This window comes from Chanodichthys erythropterus, chromosome 24 (genome assembly GCF_024489055.1).
Source record: "Chanodichthys erythropterus isolate Z2021 chromosome 24, ASM2448905v1, whole genome shotgun sequence".
Taxonomy (NCBI): Eukaryota; Metazoa; Chordata; class Actinopteri; order Cypriniformes; family Xenocyprididae; genus Chanodichthys; species Chanodichthys erythropterus.
In genome coordinates this window covers 23,606,099-23,624,191 of record NC_090244.1, presented here as the reverse complement: position 1 = coordinate 23,624,191, position 18,093 = coordinate 23,606,099, and the positions used below count along the sequence as shown (strand labels likewise).

General features: G+C 37.3%; 1 protein-coding gene across 3 annotated transcripts in view; it reads left to right on the top strand.

Moving 5' to 3' along the window:
• lsp1a (lymphocyte specific protein 1 a) overlaps positions 1 to 18,093 on the top strand; it is a 47,221-nt gene that overhangs the window by 24,057 nt on the left and 5,071 nt on the right. The window contains exons 5-12 of one of the 3 annotated variants that reach the window (XM_067380262.1): positions 842 to 1,103; positions 1,270 to 1,410; positions 8,998 to 9,041; positions 9,965 to 10,046; positions 10,351 to 10,491; positions 11,124 to 11,222; positions 15,917 to 16,009; positions 16,132 to 16,240. In XM_067380262.1, coding sequence (XP_067236363.1) covers positions 842 to 1,103; positions 1,270 to 1,410; positions 8,998 to 9,041; positions 9,965 to 10,046; positions 10,351 to 10,491; positions 11,124 to 11,222; positions 15,917 to 16,009; positions 16,132 to 16,240 — 971 coding nt within the window. Of the gene's footprint in view, positions 1 to 841; positions 1,104 to 1,269; positions 1,411 to 8,997; positions 9,042 to 9,964; positions 10,047 to 10,350; positions 10,492 to 11,123; positions 11,223 to 15,916; positions 16,010 to 16,131; positions 17,710 to 18,093 lie in introns of those variants that run through there. The other 2 variants (XM_067380261.1, XM_067380260.1) reach the window with 2 other exon arrangements.

Here is an 18,093-nt window from a genome sequence, read left to right as displayed (position 1 = left end):
CTTTATTTTCTTTTGATTAATGTCCTTGCTGAATTTCATAAAAAAAAAATATTACTGACCGCAAACATCTAAACAGTATTGTGTATATTGCATTACACTATTGAGAAAGCAAAACAAAAAAAACAAAAAAAAAGTCTTTATTTTAAAAATACAGCCTGTTTTAACTGTGAGAGACAAAGAGAAGGAAAATTATGTATTGACTAAATAAATGTTTTTGATTAAAGGGGTTATTTATAGTTTTTTTTTTATAAATAGTGACTGTATTTGATAAATATTAAATGTTAAAAAAAAAAAAAAAGAACACTTTGACTAACATTACAAGTTGACTTTAGGGGGAAAATAAATGTAGAATCTGGTTGTGTTAAATTTAGAGGCTTATGTCATATGTGTTATAGACATGACCTAATATTGTAGCTGCCAAAAATTCTTGCCAGGAAGTTTCTAAAAAGGCTGTTAAGGGAGTTGGTTAATATATACTCTTGTATACCCAGACCTTTAACTAACACCGTAAGGTCTGGCCCATTCAACTCCTTATTTTGGACAAGAACTATCCACTTCGAGAGAAAGAGACAGTCCGACTGACACGTAAAGTGACCAACCACAGTTTGTTCAATATTTATGTGCTGTTTAAGGTTATCTAAGATATATTCATAATAGACTGTGTGTAAATGTAATAATCTCTGCAAATAAACACACAAAAAAAAAAAAAAAATGGATGAAATGTGTGACTGGATGATCAGAATGTCTGCCTGTCCAAAAGTAAGTACTGATTGATTCACAGAAATAAAAAATATGCCATCTTGAGACTAACCCCTTTTTTCGGTTCTTCACTCTTGTCCAGCAGGACTGCAGTTGTAGATCAGGCCTTTGAAAGTAAGAAAGACATGCATGCTGGTCTGGAGACAGAGCTGAAGCTTGAGAAGATTAGACGTAGCCAACAGGAAAAGGAGAGCCAGGAAATGGAGCACCTACGGCAGCGTCAGGCCGAGGCTGAGCTGGAGCTAGAGGAACTGAAAAAGAAGAGAGAGGAACGCCGCAAAGCTCGTGAAGATGAGGAGCGGAGGAGAGAGGAAGAGGAACAGCAGAAACTAGCCAAAAAACAGGTGGCTGAGCTGATTTAAAAACACAAATACTAGCCCAGCTAATGAAATGTATGTTTTTATGTAACAGTTTTTCAAATAGTATGTTTTGGTTGTGGGAATGTTAAACTTCTTCCAGTTGTAGAACAATATTTAAAGGTTTAATTTCATTTAGTATCAATACTTACAGGAGGACAAGAGACAGATGAAGGAGGACATTGAGAAGAGGAGGGTGGAAGCAGCAGAGAAGAGAATGAAGAATATCAACATCACTTCCACAGATGGTGATGAACCATTTAACCCTCTAAACCCCATCAGTCCAACTTTCAAGGTAACTCTACATGTTTCCATAAACATTCTTAACCTTTCCTTGCAAAAAATATAGTTGTACCATGGTATAGTGATGGTGTCAGATGGTAATGCTATGGAACTTAAGCCATATACCATGGTAGTGAATGAGAACCATATTTGTTTATATGCATTGTAGTGTATATGGTAAAAGAAAATGGTAATTCCATGGTCCACTTTTAAATATAACAGTTACTTATTATCATCTATGGTTATATGAAGAACCTTTAACATCCATGGAACATTTCCATTGCACAAAAGTTCCTTTATAGCAGAAAATGATTCTTCAGGATTCTTCACACTATGAAAAAATGGTTCTTTTAAAGGGATAGTTCACCAAAAATGAAAATGTGATGTTTATCTGCTTACCCCCAGCGCATCCAAGATGTAGGTGACTTTGTTTCTTCAGTCAAACACAAATTATGTTTTTTAACTGCAACTGCTGCCGTCTGTCAGTCAAATATTAGGAGTGAATGGGAACTTCTACTATAAGAGTAAATAAAACTTTCTTAGACAAATCCAAATTAAACCCTGCGGCTCGTGACGACAGATTGATGTCCTAAGACACAAAATGATCGGTTTGTGCGAGAAACCAAACAGTTTTTATATCATTTTTTACCTCTAATACACCACTATGTCCAACTGCATTCAGCATTTGCTTGGTGAGGTCTGATCGCGCTCTGACAACGACAGTGATGTCTCGCGCATATACTTCAATGAGTGCTAGACATCACTTCCGCTGTCAGAGCGCGATCAGACCTCACTAAGCGAATGCTGAACACAGTTGGACATAGTGGTGTATTAGAGGTAAAAAATTATATAAATACTGTTCGGTTTCTCGCACAAACCGATCGTTTTGTGTCTTAGGACATCAATCTGTCGTCACGAGCCGCAGGGTTTAATTTGGATTTGTCTAAGCAAGTTTTATTTACTCTTTTTGTAGAAGTTCCCATTCACCCCTATTATTTGACTGACAGATGGCAGTTTGTGTTCTACTGAAGAAAAAAAAGTCACCTACATCTTGGATGCGCTGGGGGTAAGCAGATAAACATCACATTTTCATTTTTGGGTGAACTATCCCTTTAAGAACTATATCTGAAAGGATCTTTGGGGAACCCAAAATGGTTCTTCTATTGCGTCGCTACGAAAACCACCTTTGGAAACTACGGAGCCCCAAAAGGGACCTTATATCAGACTTTCAAGTGATCAAGAGTAAATTATCTTGCACTCACAAGAAACTATTGTGTGCACACGTGAAAAGTTTCTTGTGCGTAAGAAACTGTTCATGTGTGAACAGGAATTTTTTTGCGTGCTCACGCATTACAATTTCTGGTTTATAACCTATTTCCATTGTGCGCCCTTTTACTTTGAAGAAAACGAGAGTATGGATGCACATGAATTAATAGTTAGGGCAGTATAAGCTATCTCTAATATCACAGCCTTATGTCCGCTTTAACACATCTTGGCCGAGATACCACGCCGTGAAATGGGCTGATGGCGCAATACGGCTGTGCGTTGTCCTATTTGCCAAGTTCAGTTGTCCATAAAGCCAAGTTCAAGGGTCCAGTATAATTCTAATGTCACAGCTTCATTTCCACTTTAACGCATCCTCTGTGGTGGCCATGAAAACTGCGCATGAAATAGGTTGATTGTGCAATACAGCTTTGTGCATTGGGTTTTGTTAGAGCAGTTTGTCTAACACAAGGATGAATCCAGCTACTTATTTGTTTGTCATTGTTTTGAAAGCATGAGCCTCCCTTTATATCTAAAGTCCTTTATATCTCTGGCTCTGCTTGCAATAAGTACTGTTAGAATTGAATGAAGAAAATAAGCATTTCTCTGCCACCTGTAAGTATGCATTAAATCTTGATCTTGTGAAATATGATATTTTAGTACATTTTCCTGTTCCAATAATTTTTATCCAAATCCAAATTTTTATCATTTTTTACTATACCAATGTTTTTTCATGAACCATTAAACTTGGCATATGACAATTTACACTGAGCCCACAGAGTTAAATCTGTTAAAGTGGACATAAGACCTTGAAATATGACGCACTGCCCTAATGAAAGCCAAATTGAGCATTTTTTACTGTATCAGCCTTTTTATGGACCCTTGAACTTGGCAAATAGGACAATAAACACAGTCATATTGCACCATCAGCACATTTCACGACAGTTTCTCGGCCGTCACAGAGAATGCTTTAAAGTGTACATAAGGTTGTGATATTAGAGGTATACTGCCCTAACGAAAGCCAAATTTAGAGCAAATAGATTGTGGCGACCAGGGCGGGCGAGAGCCGTGAGGGAACGGCGCGAGTGTTAATGAGCTTCACCTGGGAGGCGCACCGACCAGTCCCTCACGGAGGAGCTCCGGGAGCATAAAAGGAGGAGCGACTACCGTGGAGGACGAGAGAGGGCCAGGCCTGGACTTTATTTTATGTTTTGTTATGTTTGTGTGGCCGGCAGACGTCCGCGAGGGTCTGCCGGCATTACTTTCGTTTTGTTTGTTTATTTTATATTAAAGTTTTGTTGAATGTTCGCCGGTTCCCGCCTCCTTCTTCCCATATCTACTAACCTTGTTACATAGATATTTATTAATTCATGCGCATCCATATTCTCATTTTCTTCATAGTAAAATGGCAATGACAAGTAAAGGAAATATGTTATAAGCCTGGAACACACCAAGCCAACGGTCGGTCGACAAAGTTTTTTCAGTTACGCATCGCCGGCTGAAGTTGGTCCTCGTTGGCTTTTTTTTCGGCTGATTCGACGTTACTTGGCCGTCTGGTGTCGTGCATCGGTTTGGTGTGTCAGGACAACTTTGGACCCAGACGCTTCTGACATGAGACAGATGTTTGAAGATGTTTCACCACTTATTTGAGTGATTTTATCAGTTCGGACACAACCGATGAGTTGAATTTGATGAATGAATGGAAAAACACAAGTTCAAAGGCTCCAGAATAAATTCTACATTGCATTTTGTGGTGATTGAGCATTTGCATTGACAAAGTCATTATTGAACTGTCTTAGATTTTCTAAAAACAGCATCCAGAAGTTGGACTTAAATGGAAACAACATAATGGTAGATGTCATAACCAGTGATGCTTACACATCAATCAAACTCCTAGTCCTAACTAGAGACCAGACTATCACAGAGACTTGTGGCATGGGCAACCACCAAGAAACCAACATCTTAACAACCGCATAGCAATGCCCTGGCAACTACCCAGCATTATGGTGGTGAGGTTGCGCAGGCAAGAGTTCTGCAGACTCTTTAATGTCTAAGGGGTATTGGTCTCTAGTCAAATCTTACCAACATAAATAGAGTAAGATTTCTCAAACCCTTAGTGGCTCAGTCTAAACACAAACTGTAGGTCATGAGCCTAGAACAGCTGGAATTTATAGCTAGGCTGCCTTTTATCCACTGGTATCCAAGGTCAGCCTGCAAAGATGCAGAACATAGTGTGAGGAGCACAAAAACTGGACCCCTGAGCAATGGAAAACAAGTAATATAGCCTTACGAGTCAGCTTCCTACATTGCAAGATCTTAAATTCTTCAGGCCAAATCATCTTCAATCGTCAAAAACAAGCTCCCAAAGATGCCAACGGGGGTAATATGATCCGACAAAACCTGATGAAATGTCTGTTGCCGTCTGTCAGTGCGGTGTGAATTGGCCTTATCTGAGTGACCATATCTGAACATCTTAAACCTTTATGGGAAGTTCTTGAGGACAAAGCAGATTACACATACTAATCTCACAAACAACAGAAGGCATTTCTTAATAAATTGTGCAATATCTCTCAGAAGTTCAAGAGTGTATTACTGCATTCCAAACACTGCAAAAAATAAAATAAAAAAAATAATAAAATAAAATAATAATAATAATAAAATAAAGCCTAGTACCAGCTATTAGATTTATTGTACTACAAACCCGATTCCAAAAAAGTTGGGACACTGTACAAATTGTGAATAAAAAAGGAATGCAATAATTTACAAATCTCACAAATCTCACTTATTATTTTATTTACTTAATATTTTATTCACAATAGAATATAGATAACATATCAAATGTTGAAAGTGAGACATTTTGAAATGTCATTTCCAAATATTGCCAATGAGCCAAATATTGGCTCATTTTGGATTTCATGAGAGCTACACATTCCAAAAAAGTTGGGACAGGTAGCAATAAGAGGCCAGAAAAGTTAAATGAACATATAAGGAACAGCTGGAGGACCAATTTGCAACTTATTAGGTTAACTGGCAACATGATTGGGTATAAAAAGAGCCTATCAGAGTGGCAGTGTCTCTCAGAAGTAAAGATGGGCAGAGGATCAGCAATTCCCCCAATGCTGTGGAAAATATCAAGAAAGGAGCAATATCAGAAAGGAGTTTCTCAGAGAAAAATTGTAAAGAGTTTGAAGTTATCATCCAAATATCATCCAAAGATTCAGAGAATCTGGAACAATCTCTGTGCATAAGGGTCAAGGCCGGAAAACCATACTGGATGCCCGTGATCTTCGGGCCCTTAGATGGCACTGCATCACATACAGGAATTCTACTGTAATGGAAATCACAACATGGGCTCAGGAATACTTCCAGATCCAGAAGCGCAGGCGTTTTCTCTGGGCCTCATTTAAAATGGACCATGGCAAAGTGGAAAACTGTTCTGTGGTCAGACGAATCAAAATTTGAAGTTCTTTTTGGAAAACTGGGACACCATGTCATCCGGACTAAAGAGGACAAGGACAACCCAAGTTGTTATCAGCGCTCAGTTCAGAAGCCTGCATCTCTGATGGTATTGGGTTTGCATGAGTGCATGGGCAGTTTACACATCTGGAAAGGCACCATCAATGCTGAAAGGTATATCCTAGAACAACATATGCTCCCATGCATATGTCGTCTTGCATTTTCCAACATGACAGTGCCAGACCACATACTGCATCAATTACAACATCATGGCTGTGTAGAAGAAGGATCCGGGTACTGCAGTCCAGATCTTTCACCCATAGAAAACATTTGGCGCATCATAAAGAGGAAGATGCTACAAAGAAGACCTAAGACAGTTGAGCAACTAGAAGCCTGTATTAGACAAGAATGGGATTCCTATTCCTAAACTTGAGCAACTTGTCTCCTCAGTCCCCAGACGTTTACAGACTGTTATAAAAAGAAGAGGGGATGCCACACAGTGGTAAACATGGCCTTGTCCCAACTTTTTTGAGATGTGTTGATGCCATGAAATTTAAAATCAACTTATTTTTCCCTTAAAATGATACATCTTCTCAGTTTAAACATTTGATATGTCATCTATGTTGTATTCTGAATAAAATATTGAAATTTGAAACTTCCACATCATTGCAACTTTTTTGGAATCGGGTTTGCAGTATAAGGTAGGTGTTTGTTATTTTGTCCATTACTTGTTTGTTTATACATTGCTGTGGTATAGTATTCTATCTACCCAAGATGTTAAATCAACTGTGATAAATATTAATGGCTTAACACCAAAATATGCTAGGAAAACACTATGTCTTGCATTAACCATGTACAATACCAGTCAAAGTATTGCACCAAATCATCATATTAGAATGATTTCTGATGGAAAATGTGACACTGAAGACTGGAGTAATGATGCTTAAAATTCAGCTTTGATCACACAAATACATTTATTCAAATAGAAAACAGTTATTTTCAATTGTAATTCTATTTCACAATATTTTTACTGTATTTTTTTATCAAATAAATAAAGCCTTGGATAACATAAAAGACTTCTTTCAAAAGCATTAAACAATCTCAATTATTCCAAACTTTTTCAAAAGCATTAAAAAAAAAAAAATCTCAACTATTCCAAATTTTTGACTGGTATGTAAAGGCATCAGGCTGAACAATTTCTCATAGAATTTGTCATAAAGTATGTTGTTGGGTCTTCACTTACACACTAAGTCAAATCCCAAAATTATTCAGGAAGAGATTGTCTGTTTTGTATTATGTGCTATTTAGAGGTGAGGCTATCTAAAATAAATGATATATCTATTTTGTAGTCTGTGTTTTGGGGACCCTAGATTTACAGAAGAAAAAGTAGTGATTGACAGTTGAAAGTACATTCTTAGTGAGCAGAGGTTAAAAAGCCAGCAGGCTCCACAGCAACACAAGGGATCCTTTTGTGGGCTTGAACCAGAAGCCTATTAACATGTACACTGTTAGTTTGAGAAAGTGAGAAAGACTGGAACGAAACATTATTACAATCCTCAAAGGAATTCATGTTTACACCGGCACTCAATAATTTGGCCTCGTTCTTCATTCTACCACAGCCAATAAATGTATCAAAATGACATTTTGACCTCACAAGTTTTTCGTTCATGCACACCTGAATGACTTTCTTTTATCCTTGAAGCAAAATAGTGACCATCTGCTACAAAAATGACAAAAACCACCCAAAAAGTGTATAAAAAAATATCATAAAAGTGGTTTATTTTTCTACTGTGTTCTGAAGCCATATATTGTAATGAGCAGACCTAAATTTAAATCCTTACTTCGCTGATTTCCAACTCGCTTTGTAATGTTACAATGGTAGTATATGTAAATGAATAATGTTTCTTTGTGTTACCTGGAATCTTTTGACAGCTCCAGGGCTTTTGTGAAAACTACAGATTACACTTTCACATTTTTGCATCCTCACCCATGGACAGTCAGATTGACAGAGGGTTATTAACTATGGAAGCTTGTTTCCGCCACTGAATAAAACAGGTAATTGCAACTTTATTATTTCACAATTCTGACTTTTTTTCTCGCAACTGCGAGTTTACATCTCGCATTTCTGATATTTTATTCTCAGAATTGCGTGATATACACTTGCAAATGCGTGTTATAATGAGAAAAAAAGTCAGAATTAGATGTAAACTTAGAGAAAAAAGTCGCAAATAAAATGTCGCAATTATATATATATATATATATATATATCTTTTTTATTCCATGGTGGAAACAAGCTTCCATAATTAACAGAACATTTATTGGTTTATCTCTGAAAATTTTATCGTACTCTGTCTACTCTTTAAACAGCATTATGGTAAAACTGGAACTCTATGGATGCGATGGCGTTTCTTTTTAGTTTTTCCCCTCTATTTGGCCTAAAACGGTGTTCGTGGTCATCCAGTTTCATATGTTAACAACAGACATGGACATTTTTCAGATTTTCCTTTGTGGTATTATATTCATATTTGTGATTCTATTAATTCTTGCAGCCTGGAACAATACAAGTCGACACCATTATGACTAAATGTTTGCAAAGACGTATTTCTTATTATATTACCTTATATTACTTAAAGCAAGGTGGTATTTGACTCTGGTAAGTGTATCCAATAGGAACAGACTGGTGGGAGTGGCCTTGAACAGTAACATGCCCAGTGCATTATGGGTGCTGAAGTTTTCTTATCTATTTAGCAAAAGGGAAGACAACAGATTTTTGACAATTTGACAATGACAATTTTTTTTTGTTGCTCAATCACTGCTGTTAGACTTTTTTTCTTGCAACTCTGCTTGCAACTTTTTTAATATCAAACTTTTTCACTTCCAGATCACAGAGAGAACAGAATCATTGAATCGATCTTTAAAGAAGAGGTGAGTTTATTCATCAACATAAAATCATAATAAGACACAGCAAAAAAGCATTTGGTCCATGTACAATAATTGACATTCTTAGCCTCAGTGACTTTGCTATAAATGGCAGATTCTTGACAAAAACTTACAAGTATGTCATCAAAATGACTGTTGTCTAAAAGTAAATATTGACATAGGTGGCATAGGTCACTATAATACTTTGTTTGTCCAAACGCCTTGTCAGCAATGATTTATGGGTCGGCTAACTTTAACCAGATGTGGAGTATACTGTATGCTTTTCCTGATATCTAGTAAGATACTGTGATGGATTGAAATAAGACTTATGACCATATACACAAAAAAGTTCAGGACACTATGTAAATAATAATAATAATAAAAAAGTTACACCTTTTTTTGTTGCAATTTAGTAGCTTTTAAATGTATTATATTTACAATATATAGTAGATTTATACACATTATATAAGATTGAATATGTTTTATGCATTTTTTTGCCTGCATTTCAGTGTTATTTATATACTGTTATAGTTTTTATAAATATTTTGAATTATATATATATATATATATATATATATATATATATATATATATATATATATATATATATATATATATATTATAATATATAATTTTAGTTTAAGTTTGTAATGTGCATTTGTAATTCTTATTATTTTTTAAATATTTCTATATAATTTTCATTTAATTTTATTTCAGTGTTCATTTTATTACTTTAACTTAAATGTATTTTTATTTCAGTTAGTTGCCAAGGCAACATTTCTCATTTTCACTTAATTCGTACGTTTTAAAAAAAAGAAATCTAATATGTATGTATTTTATTTCAATTAAATTATGTTTTTAATATTCTAGTTAACAATAACAACACTGGTTCATATGCACCAATCAAGAATTTTTTGTTTTGAAAACAGTAACAGTTTCAAGAAGTCCCAGAGACCCGTACTCCTACCCAAGATTGATGACAAACTGGAACAATACACACAAGCAATCGAGGTTCAGTTTACAGTCTCATCTTACTATATGTTATGCTTTCATGTAGTGGTATATTAGATTCTAGTCAAAGTGTGCACAGTAACTTCTTATTTTAGTATCTAATGCCTGGTTTAAGAACAGTCAGTTAGTCAAAACATTATTTAGAGCTATCAGGCCTGTCTCTGGCAGCATATAAATGCATTTGATGATTTATATTTGTGATTAAATAGGATCTCTGCCTCCTGAGACAGTCTATTGTTACATTTGCAATATTTCCTCAGTAACAATTTATCACTCTGACTTACTGAGTCCTAATGTGTTTCAGATCTCCTCTAAAGAAGCAAAGATGACTAAGCCAGCAGTTGTGGACATTCCATGTGTCTCTGCTCCAGTGGCCTCCAAAAAAAATCTGTTTGAAGCAGGAGAGGCCTGGAGTCCAACCAGCCTAAAAGGAACACCCTCAAAGGTCAGAAATCAGAAGATCATTTATTGACTCTCTTTCTCTCTCTCTCTCTCTCTCTCTCTCTCTCTCTCTCTCTCTCTCACACACACACACACACACACACACACACACATAAATATACCAAAACAAAAAAAAAAAAAAAAAAAAGAAAAAAAGAAAAACTTCACTTACCTTCATGTAGTTTGAAAAAATGAGACATTCTGAATACAGTATCTTGGCATTCTTATAGTAAAATGAAAGGGAAGATTTCAAGATACAAGAACGATAAAATCATAAAATTGTTCCAACAACTCTTATGCTATATTTCAAACATGCATGGGAGTATAGGTCTTTGTGAAGGAAACATTTAAGAAAAAGACAAACTAATAAGAAATCAGCTATTTCATGTCACATCTTTTAAACATTATGAGGAAAAACAGTGATGTCAGGGCACTTCTATTATTATTATCAGATTGTGCAAGTATGGAGGAGTTCATGCAAGTATGGTGGTGTTGCAGCAGCGTGAGATGTAGGTCATGTAGTGTGGAACAACATCTGTTCTTTACACTTTCACATTCAAGCACACACTATCAGTTGGCCAGAATCTGACACCCAATATTTGGTTAATAGCCAAAATTTTTTTTTTTTTTTTTTAGGATACAGACATTGTGAAAGTCGGAGTAGCAAACCTGATCAACCATTGGGTGAAAGGAAGTCCAGAAGGGGGGAATAGACACTCTCCTTCCACAGCATCTGTAAGTCTATTAATGAACCTGGGTAATGTTAACCACTGGGCTGGAGAGATAAATGTATTTGACCCATGGTGAAAGACATATACTAATTGTAAAAAAAAAAGAAAAAAAAGATACATTTATAGTGCCCCCTTGTGGCAGAATGATCTACTGCAACTTGCAACTTCTTTGAGATGGTCCTCACTGCAGAACACAATATCCAGGGGGCGAGGTTGGATCCAGATCCAACTCCTCCCACTTTACATATCCCTAAACCTACCCATCTCTGCCCCTGGATCTAAATCTACCCATCTCCACCCCCTGGAATCTAGATCCAACTCCTCACACTTTATATACCTTAACCTAGACTGGATCTCATGTGTTCTGCAGTGAGGGGCTACTGCTTATTTTCACAAAATCCAGATCATCAATCATCATGTCCTATAAACTGCAATGTTCTGTGATGTGGATATGTGGTTTATAATGTCAGCAGGTAAGGTCTGAAGAAAAAAACCTTTAGATCATTACATCCAAATGTAATAAACATTGTTTCAATCAAATGTAAAGGCTTTTGAAGCCTTTCTTTCTTAAAAACAAACAAACAAACAAACAAACAAAAAATCATTAGGCTACACAACAGCATTTTATCTTTGAATCATTAACAAGTAATGCTAAAATACATTTACGTAAACTAGATTATGTAAGTAAGTTTATTGTGACGATCCCTGGTTTATGTTAAAAAAAAAAGGTTCACCCAAAATGTGTTTACTTACCATCATGTTGTTCCAAACCGGTTTGATTTACTTTCTTCTGTGGAACACAAAATGAGTCATTCTGAAGCCTGTACTTGTTTCTCTATTCCATGCAATTACAATGAATGGGGATGGGAACTTTCCAGCTTCTAAAAACACACAAAAGCAAAAGTAATCCATATGAATATATTAAAAAATTCCTTAAGTATTCAACTTTTCAATGAGTTGGTTAACCTGGTAAGAATGACTTGACAAATTAGACTTTTCTGGTTCTCTTTCGAGGGAACTCCATGCAGCGTCAGAATGTTGATGCTATGGGAACGCTCCAGCATAATTGTATCTGAAGCACGTTAAAACACTCCAATCTCATTGTTGCATGTCATCCTGTGAAGTGTGACAGCATACTGTGGAAGCTATAAAGGATACCCGGAACCAACAGTGTCAGCTTCTGTGTCTCCAGTAAGCACTCTTTGTCAAACTGTCTTGTCTATTTGGTTCTGCTCTGCCCTGCTGGTGTTTGGATCCAGAGTTTTCCCCTATGAGGTAGTTTTGGTTTGTTTTTATTTCTTTAATAATAAAAAGCCCATTGCTCTCTGCATCACTCAACCCCATCCCTTTGCCCAACCCTGACAATCATGTTCTTGTCTGTTCAGACAACACATTGGTAGTCTCATACATATATCATCAGGGGGGTCTGTGGTCACGCTCTCTTTGCAGACTGGCACACCAGATCCTCCTGTGGGCTCAGGGTAGGCTGCTCTCCTTGAGAGCAGTTTACATCCCTGGGTACCTGAATCAGGGAGCAGACATCCTTTTAACGCAAGGCTCAGGGAATGGAGACTCCACCCCAAAGTGGTGGAGTTGATTTGGAAGAAGTTCAGCCAGGCAGAAGTGGACTCTGAGGAGACAACACATTGTGTGTTCTTGTTTTCTCTCACACATCTAGCTCTGCTGGGGTTGGATGCCATGGTACAGACGTGTCTGAGGCTACTTCTGTATGCATTTCCACCAATTGCTCTACTCCCGGGAGTTCTAGAGAGAGTTTGCCAGCACAGGGTTTGTCTACTGTTAGTAGCCCCATTCTGGCCGGCCCGAGTATGGTTCACAGAACTGTTGTCTCTCCTGGATGGCTCTCCTTGGAGGAATCCCATCAGGACCTTCTATCACAGGCTGGGGGCACAATCTATCATCATGTGGAAGTTGTGGATTTGACCCCTGAGGGACCCCGTCAGCGGACCAAGAGAAGCTTAATTTGCTTTATCAAGTTAGGTCTCCTGATTTTTATGTCCACCGTTAGACTGACCAAATGTTGGTATGCTATGTTTCACCCAGGTAACAAGTGTAACAACAACAATAACCAGGGCACTGGCGCCCTCTGCAGGCATTTATTATATAATAGGGGTGTGACAAGACACATTCACACTGTCAGTCCAAATCCAATTATTTATGTATCTGATTGGAATCTGATCTAAAATTATTGATGTCCACACTATGTATTGCAACTGTTCAGATCCAATTTGTGTGTCTATGCCGCTCTTTTGTTTTCTGGAATATCTGCATGGGTTTCCATGGCAATGGAAAAAAAAAAGTTTGCAATACAGATGTCTTTTTTACAACAGGGAAATGTGTATCCACTGGGCTGGACTGGTATGAATTTTCTGCTCGTCCGGCACTTTGCAACAACACAACATGATTTCTTCAGCGACTTTCAGCATGTTTCCCATAACAACTTCTGATGTTTACATTTTACGTGGCATGAAAAAGTCACAAAACAACTTGCATTGCGTCCGAAGACACTTTGGGGAACACCTTGGCATGATGATGTCTGAAGTACGAGTAAAAACACAACAATCTCACTGGCCTGCGACAGCCTGTGACATCACTCTAGTGTGACCGTGAGTACAAAAGGAGCACCTGGAGTACACGCCATCAGCTTTTTTGTCTTCAAGTGACCCTTTGTTTGAAGTGTGTGTAGGCGATTATCACTATGGATTCTTCCTCTGACAAGCACTTTAGGAAGTGTGTTCCCTCGTGTCCGTGCTACCTGACACTGGATGATACATACAAGATTTATGTTTTTTGTCTGGGAGAGTATCATGCACGTTCTGTTCTCGAGGGAGCAGAATGCGCAGATTGCGAGGGCTTTTCCATGAAAAAGCTCAGATCGCACCTGGCCCTTTTCTCAAGGGAGAGTCATGGCAGGCATCGGTGCCCAGGGGATCAGGACCAGCTGCAACTGAGGCACAGTGGTTGATAAGTGGTCGATAAGTTTAAAGAGGCGAGGGAGTGGTCCGCAGCCTATAAGAAGCTCATACCGTGCCGTACCAGGTCCACGCCTTAAACCTGTCTCCTCTTGAGCTCCTCCTCCTGATAATAGGAGTAAGTCCCAAAGGAGGCAGGATACTATTCTGATGGTTCAGTGAAAGCCTGATTTGGGAGTATGGAAGGCGTTTTTGATATGAAATTTGGGATGGAGCTAGTTTTGTGTGTTTGGCCTCCTCTCATCAAGAGAGCTGCTCTGTTTAGGCTTTCACTTACCTGAGCTCCAGCTTAACGGTCTCATCGCGTGTTCGGCCCTCTGTAGGCTACCTTGGTGAAATGTTTTTCATTTTTGAGTGTGCTTGGCTGAGGCCTCTGTGTTTCAGTGAGTTTCAGTGAGACAGTGACTTCAGGTGTTTGGCCCCCTTGTGGCCGCCTTGGTAAGTTGTCTGTAAAGTTAAGTTGGTTGGTCTCCTCTCATTACAGAGTGGAATTTTTTTGAGGCCTTTGCTCACTTAAGCTCCAGCTAGTCAGCAATGTCTGGTGAACCTCGAACCTTTTGGGCCACCTTGGCTTTCGGTGAGTACGGTTGACCTTCTAACTATAAGAGTTATTCTTTGAGGCTTCCACTCATCTGAGCTCCGACTAGACGGAGACATCAGGTGTTTGGCTCTCTATAGGCCACATTGATAATTGTCTTTGGAGTTGAGTCATCTGAGCCCTAGTTTGATAGTATATCAAGTGTCTGTTAGGTCGTCTTGATAATCTGTTGTTGGAATCAAGTGTGTTTAGCCTTCTCTCATATTGAGAGTCATTTTTCTGAGGCCTCCACTTGCTCTAGCTCCAGTTAGACAGGATCAAGTGTTCATTTAAGCCCCAATTAGGCTACATATCAAGGGTTCACCCTTCTTTTGGCTGCCTTGATAAGTTGTCTAAGTTGAGTATGCTTGGCCTCTGCTCACTATTAGGGTCATTTTGCTGAGGCCTCTGCTCATCTGGACTTATGTCAGACAGCGACATCAAGTCGTCAAATCTGTGAGGATGCCTTGGTAAAGTGTCTTTGGAATTGAGTGTGTTTGGCCTCCTCTCATCATAGAGAGTCTTTCTGCTGAGGGCTCTGTTCATTTAAGCCCCAGTTAGGCTACATATCAGTTGTTTGGCCCTCTATAGGCCATTTTGTCTATAAGAGTTGAGACGGTGCCGTGGTGGGTACCGAAATGTAATGTAAACATAGTGGTGGGATATTTTATGCTAATTTCACCCTCACACTCCGTCATGCCGATATCGCGAGACAGCTTTTCACTCATCGAGAAAACTCGTCACATTTTAATATTGCGAGATCTCATAGCACAGTCCTATTACATAATGAAGTTTATGTACATTACATTATGGATTTTAACAGTGTTGTTCAATAAAACAAATAATTACTTGCTTTTGATGTTTTATTTGAACCCATTATTACTTCCTCATTGTTATTATATATGCATTTTAAGTCATTTTAAAAGCTATTGTTCACTTAGGTCTATTTTTATTACCACACACACACACAAAAGATCTGATTACTCGATTAATCATCAAAAAATATTCAATCGATTACTCGATTGCCAAAATCATTAGTGAAAGCCCTAGACTTGTTAGAAGAATATTTTTTAGAGAATAAAGTAATTCTTGGCCATGTTCATTGTTCCTTGTAACGTTCATTCACAGGATGTTAAACCTGGAGATGTTCTGCAGAAAAAGAACATGTGGGAAATTATTGGAGAAGGTTCTACAGCTGAGAAGTCAGGACTGGGAGGAAGGGTAAATATTCAGATAAGAATTTTGTACTGATAAAACTCAAAATCATAAAAATGGTTTGAGAATGAGTCCCTTGCTTAATGTCTCCCTCTCAGCATTTCTTCTACTCACCTTTTATATTTTAGGTCTCCTCCTCAGGTAAACGGTACAAGTTTGTTGTGACAGGCCATGGCAAATACGAGAAGATTTCCACTGAAGGGGATCGTTACTGTGTCTACCCAAATGGAAAATCAAGTGAGACACATTCTTCTATTTTACTCAATGTATCCCAAATTTTAAAGCTTTTTAAATTAACAAAACCGTTCTGTTGAAAATTACTCCTTATGAGAACATGTTAAAATAGCACAATATGATTCAAAAAACAAAACAAACAAAAAAACTCTGTCGTGAACAGTCGTGGTGATTTTTTGCAGATGTGTGCTAGGTAATATTATCTAGTACCAAACTAGCTACATAGCAAGCTAACTAAAATTAGTTTAAAAATATTGAATGTTGTAGCATTAGAGGATAAAACATACTTTGAAAAAAGAACCACATTCCCAGTGCCTTATGGGATGATTTGCATTTCCTCAAAAGTACACTGACACTCAAAAGAATTGACACTGTTCTTTTGTAATGAGAGCCATAAATAGACTTTTTAAACTCATCTCACTCACTAAATGTTACTGTTCTATTCGTTTTTTTTCCTTTTTTTTCCCTACTAGTATTCTAGTTCAAAATGTTGTTGAAATAAGAATATAACAAACAGTTAAGGAGACTAAAACTAAATTGTGGAGAGATAATATAATGATTGTTAAAAAATAGGCTATATATGAAAACACCTGACAATTCTTTTAACCTTTCTGAGTCTTGCAATCTACAGGGTTTTCATATGCCTGTTTGATCATATATTTGATGCTTATAACTCAAACAAATCACAGCAAGCTGCTAACACAATGCAAATGTTTTCATTCAATGGCTAGTGTAATTAAAGTGATGTCATACAAAAGAATAATGATATAATCTCTTAAAACAGGTATTTTATTAGAAAAAATATAAAATAACATTAAATCTAGTACAGTGCAGCTTAAAATGCAAAGCATTATACACATCACTGTCAGTAAAGAGAAAATATTCTCAGTCTGACGGTTTCTGCAACAAAAGACAATCATGCAAAAAAAGGCCAAGCCTACAAACTTAACATCACCTAAGCCTGAAATGAGAACATGCATGAGTTGACAATCAGCATTCACTGTTATTCATCTAATCACATGGAAACACCAGAGCATTTATATTTATGGTTTGTAAAGCCCATTTGAGGGCTCCATCAGTGAAAGCTATTGTCAACACTGAGCACCAAGTATGCAATCTGCAGAGTGTGCCATGCCTTGCTTTCAGTACGAATAAGGCATACTTACTGCATACATCTCTTTCTTATACTATCTCTTAAAACTTTCTTCCACGGTTAACCACTTCCAATTTTCCCACCCACCTAAACCTTGCACTCAATTGTTCATACCTTCAAAAACATACAATAGCACTTTGTCCCTTGACACCATGTTTTCTTTAAAGTCAACAAGAAGAATTACAAAATGTATGTATATGTATGGCTTATATTAACAAAGACTTTTTAACGCCATTTTACATCAAATCTATCCTTCATCAAAGGGTTAGTTCACCCAAAAATTTCTCATTAATTACTTACCCTTATGTCATTCCAAACCCATGAGACTTTCATTCATCTTTGGAATGCAAATTAAGATCTTTTTGATGAAATCTGAGAGATTTCTGTCCCTTCATAGACAGCCTATGCAATTTAAACATTGACACTTCAAAAAGTTCATAAAAAGATCGGAAAAACTAATCCATATGAATTGAGTGGTTTAGTTTAAATTTTCTGAAGAGACTTGATCACTTTGTATGATGAACAGATTTAATTTAGGCTTTTACTCACATATAAACATATAAACAAGCACGTTTGAGCTTCCGTAAGAGGTTTGTTCTCTCGCAGAATTCAGATTCGGTTGAGCTAAACCACTCAATTCACATGGATTAGTTTTCTGATCTCTTTATGAACTTTTTGAAGCTTAAGAGTTTCAATTGCATAG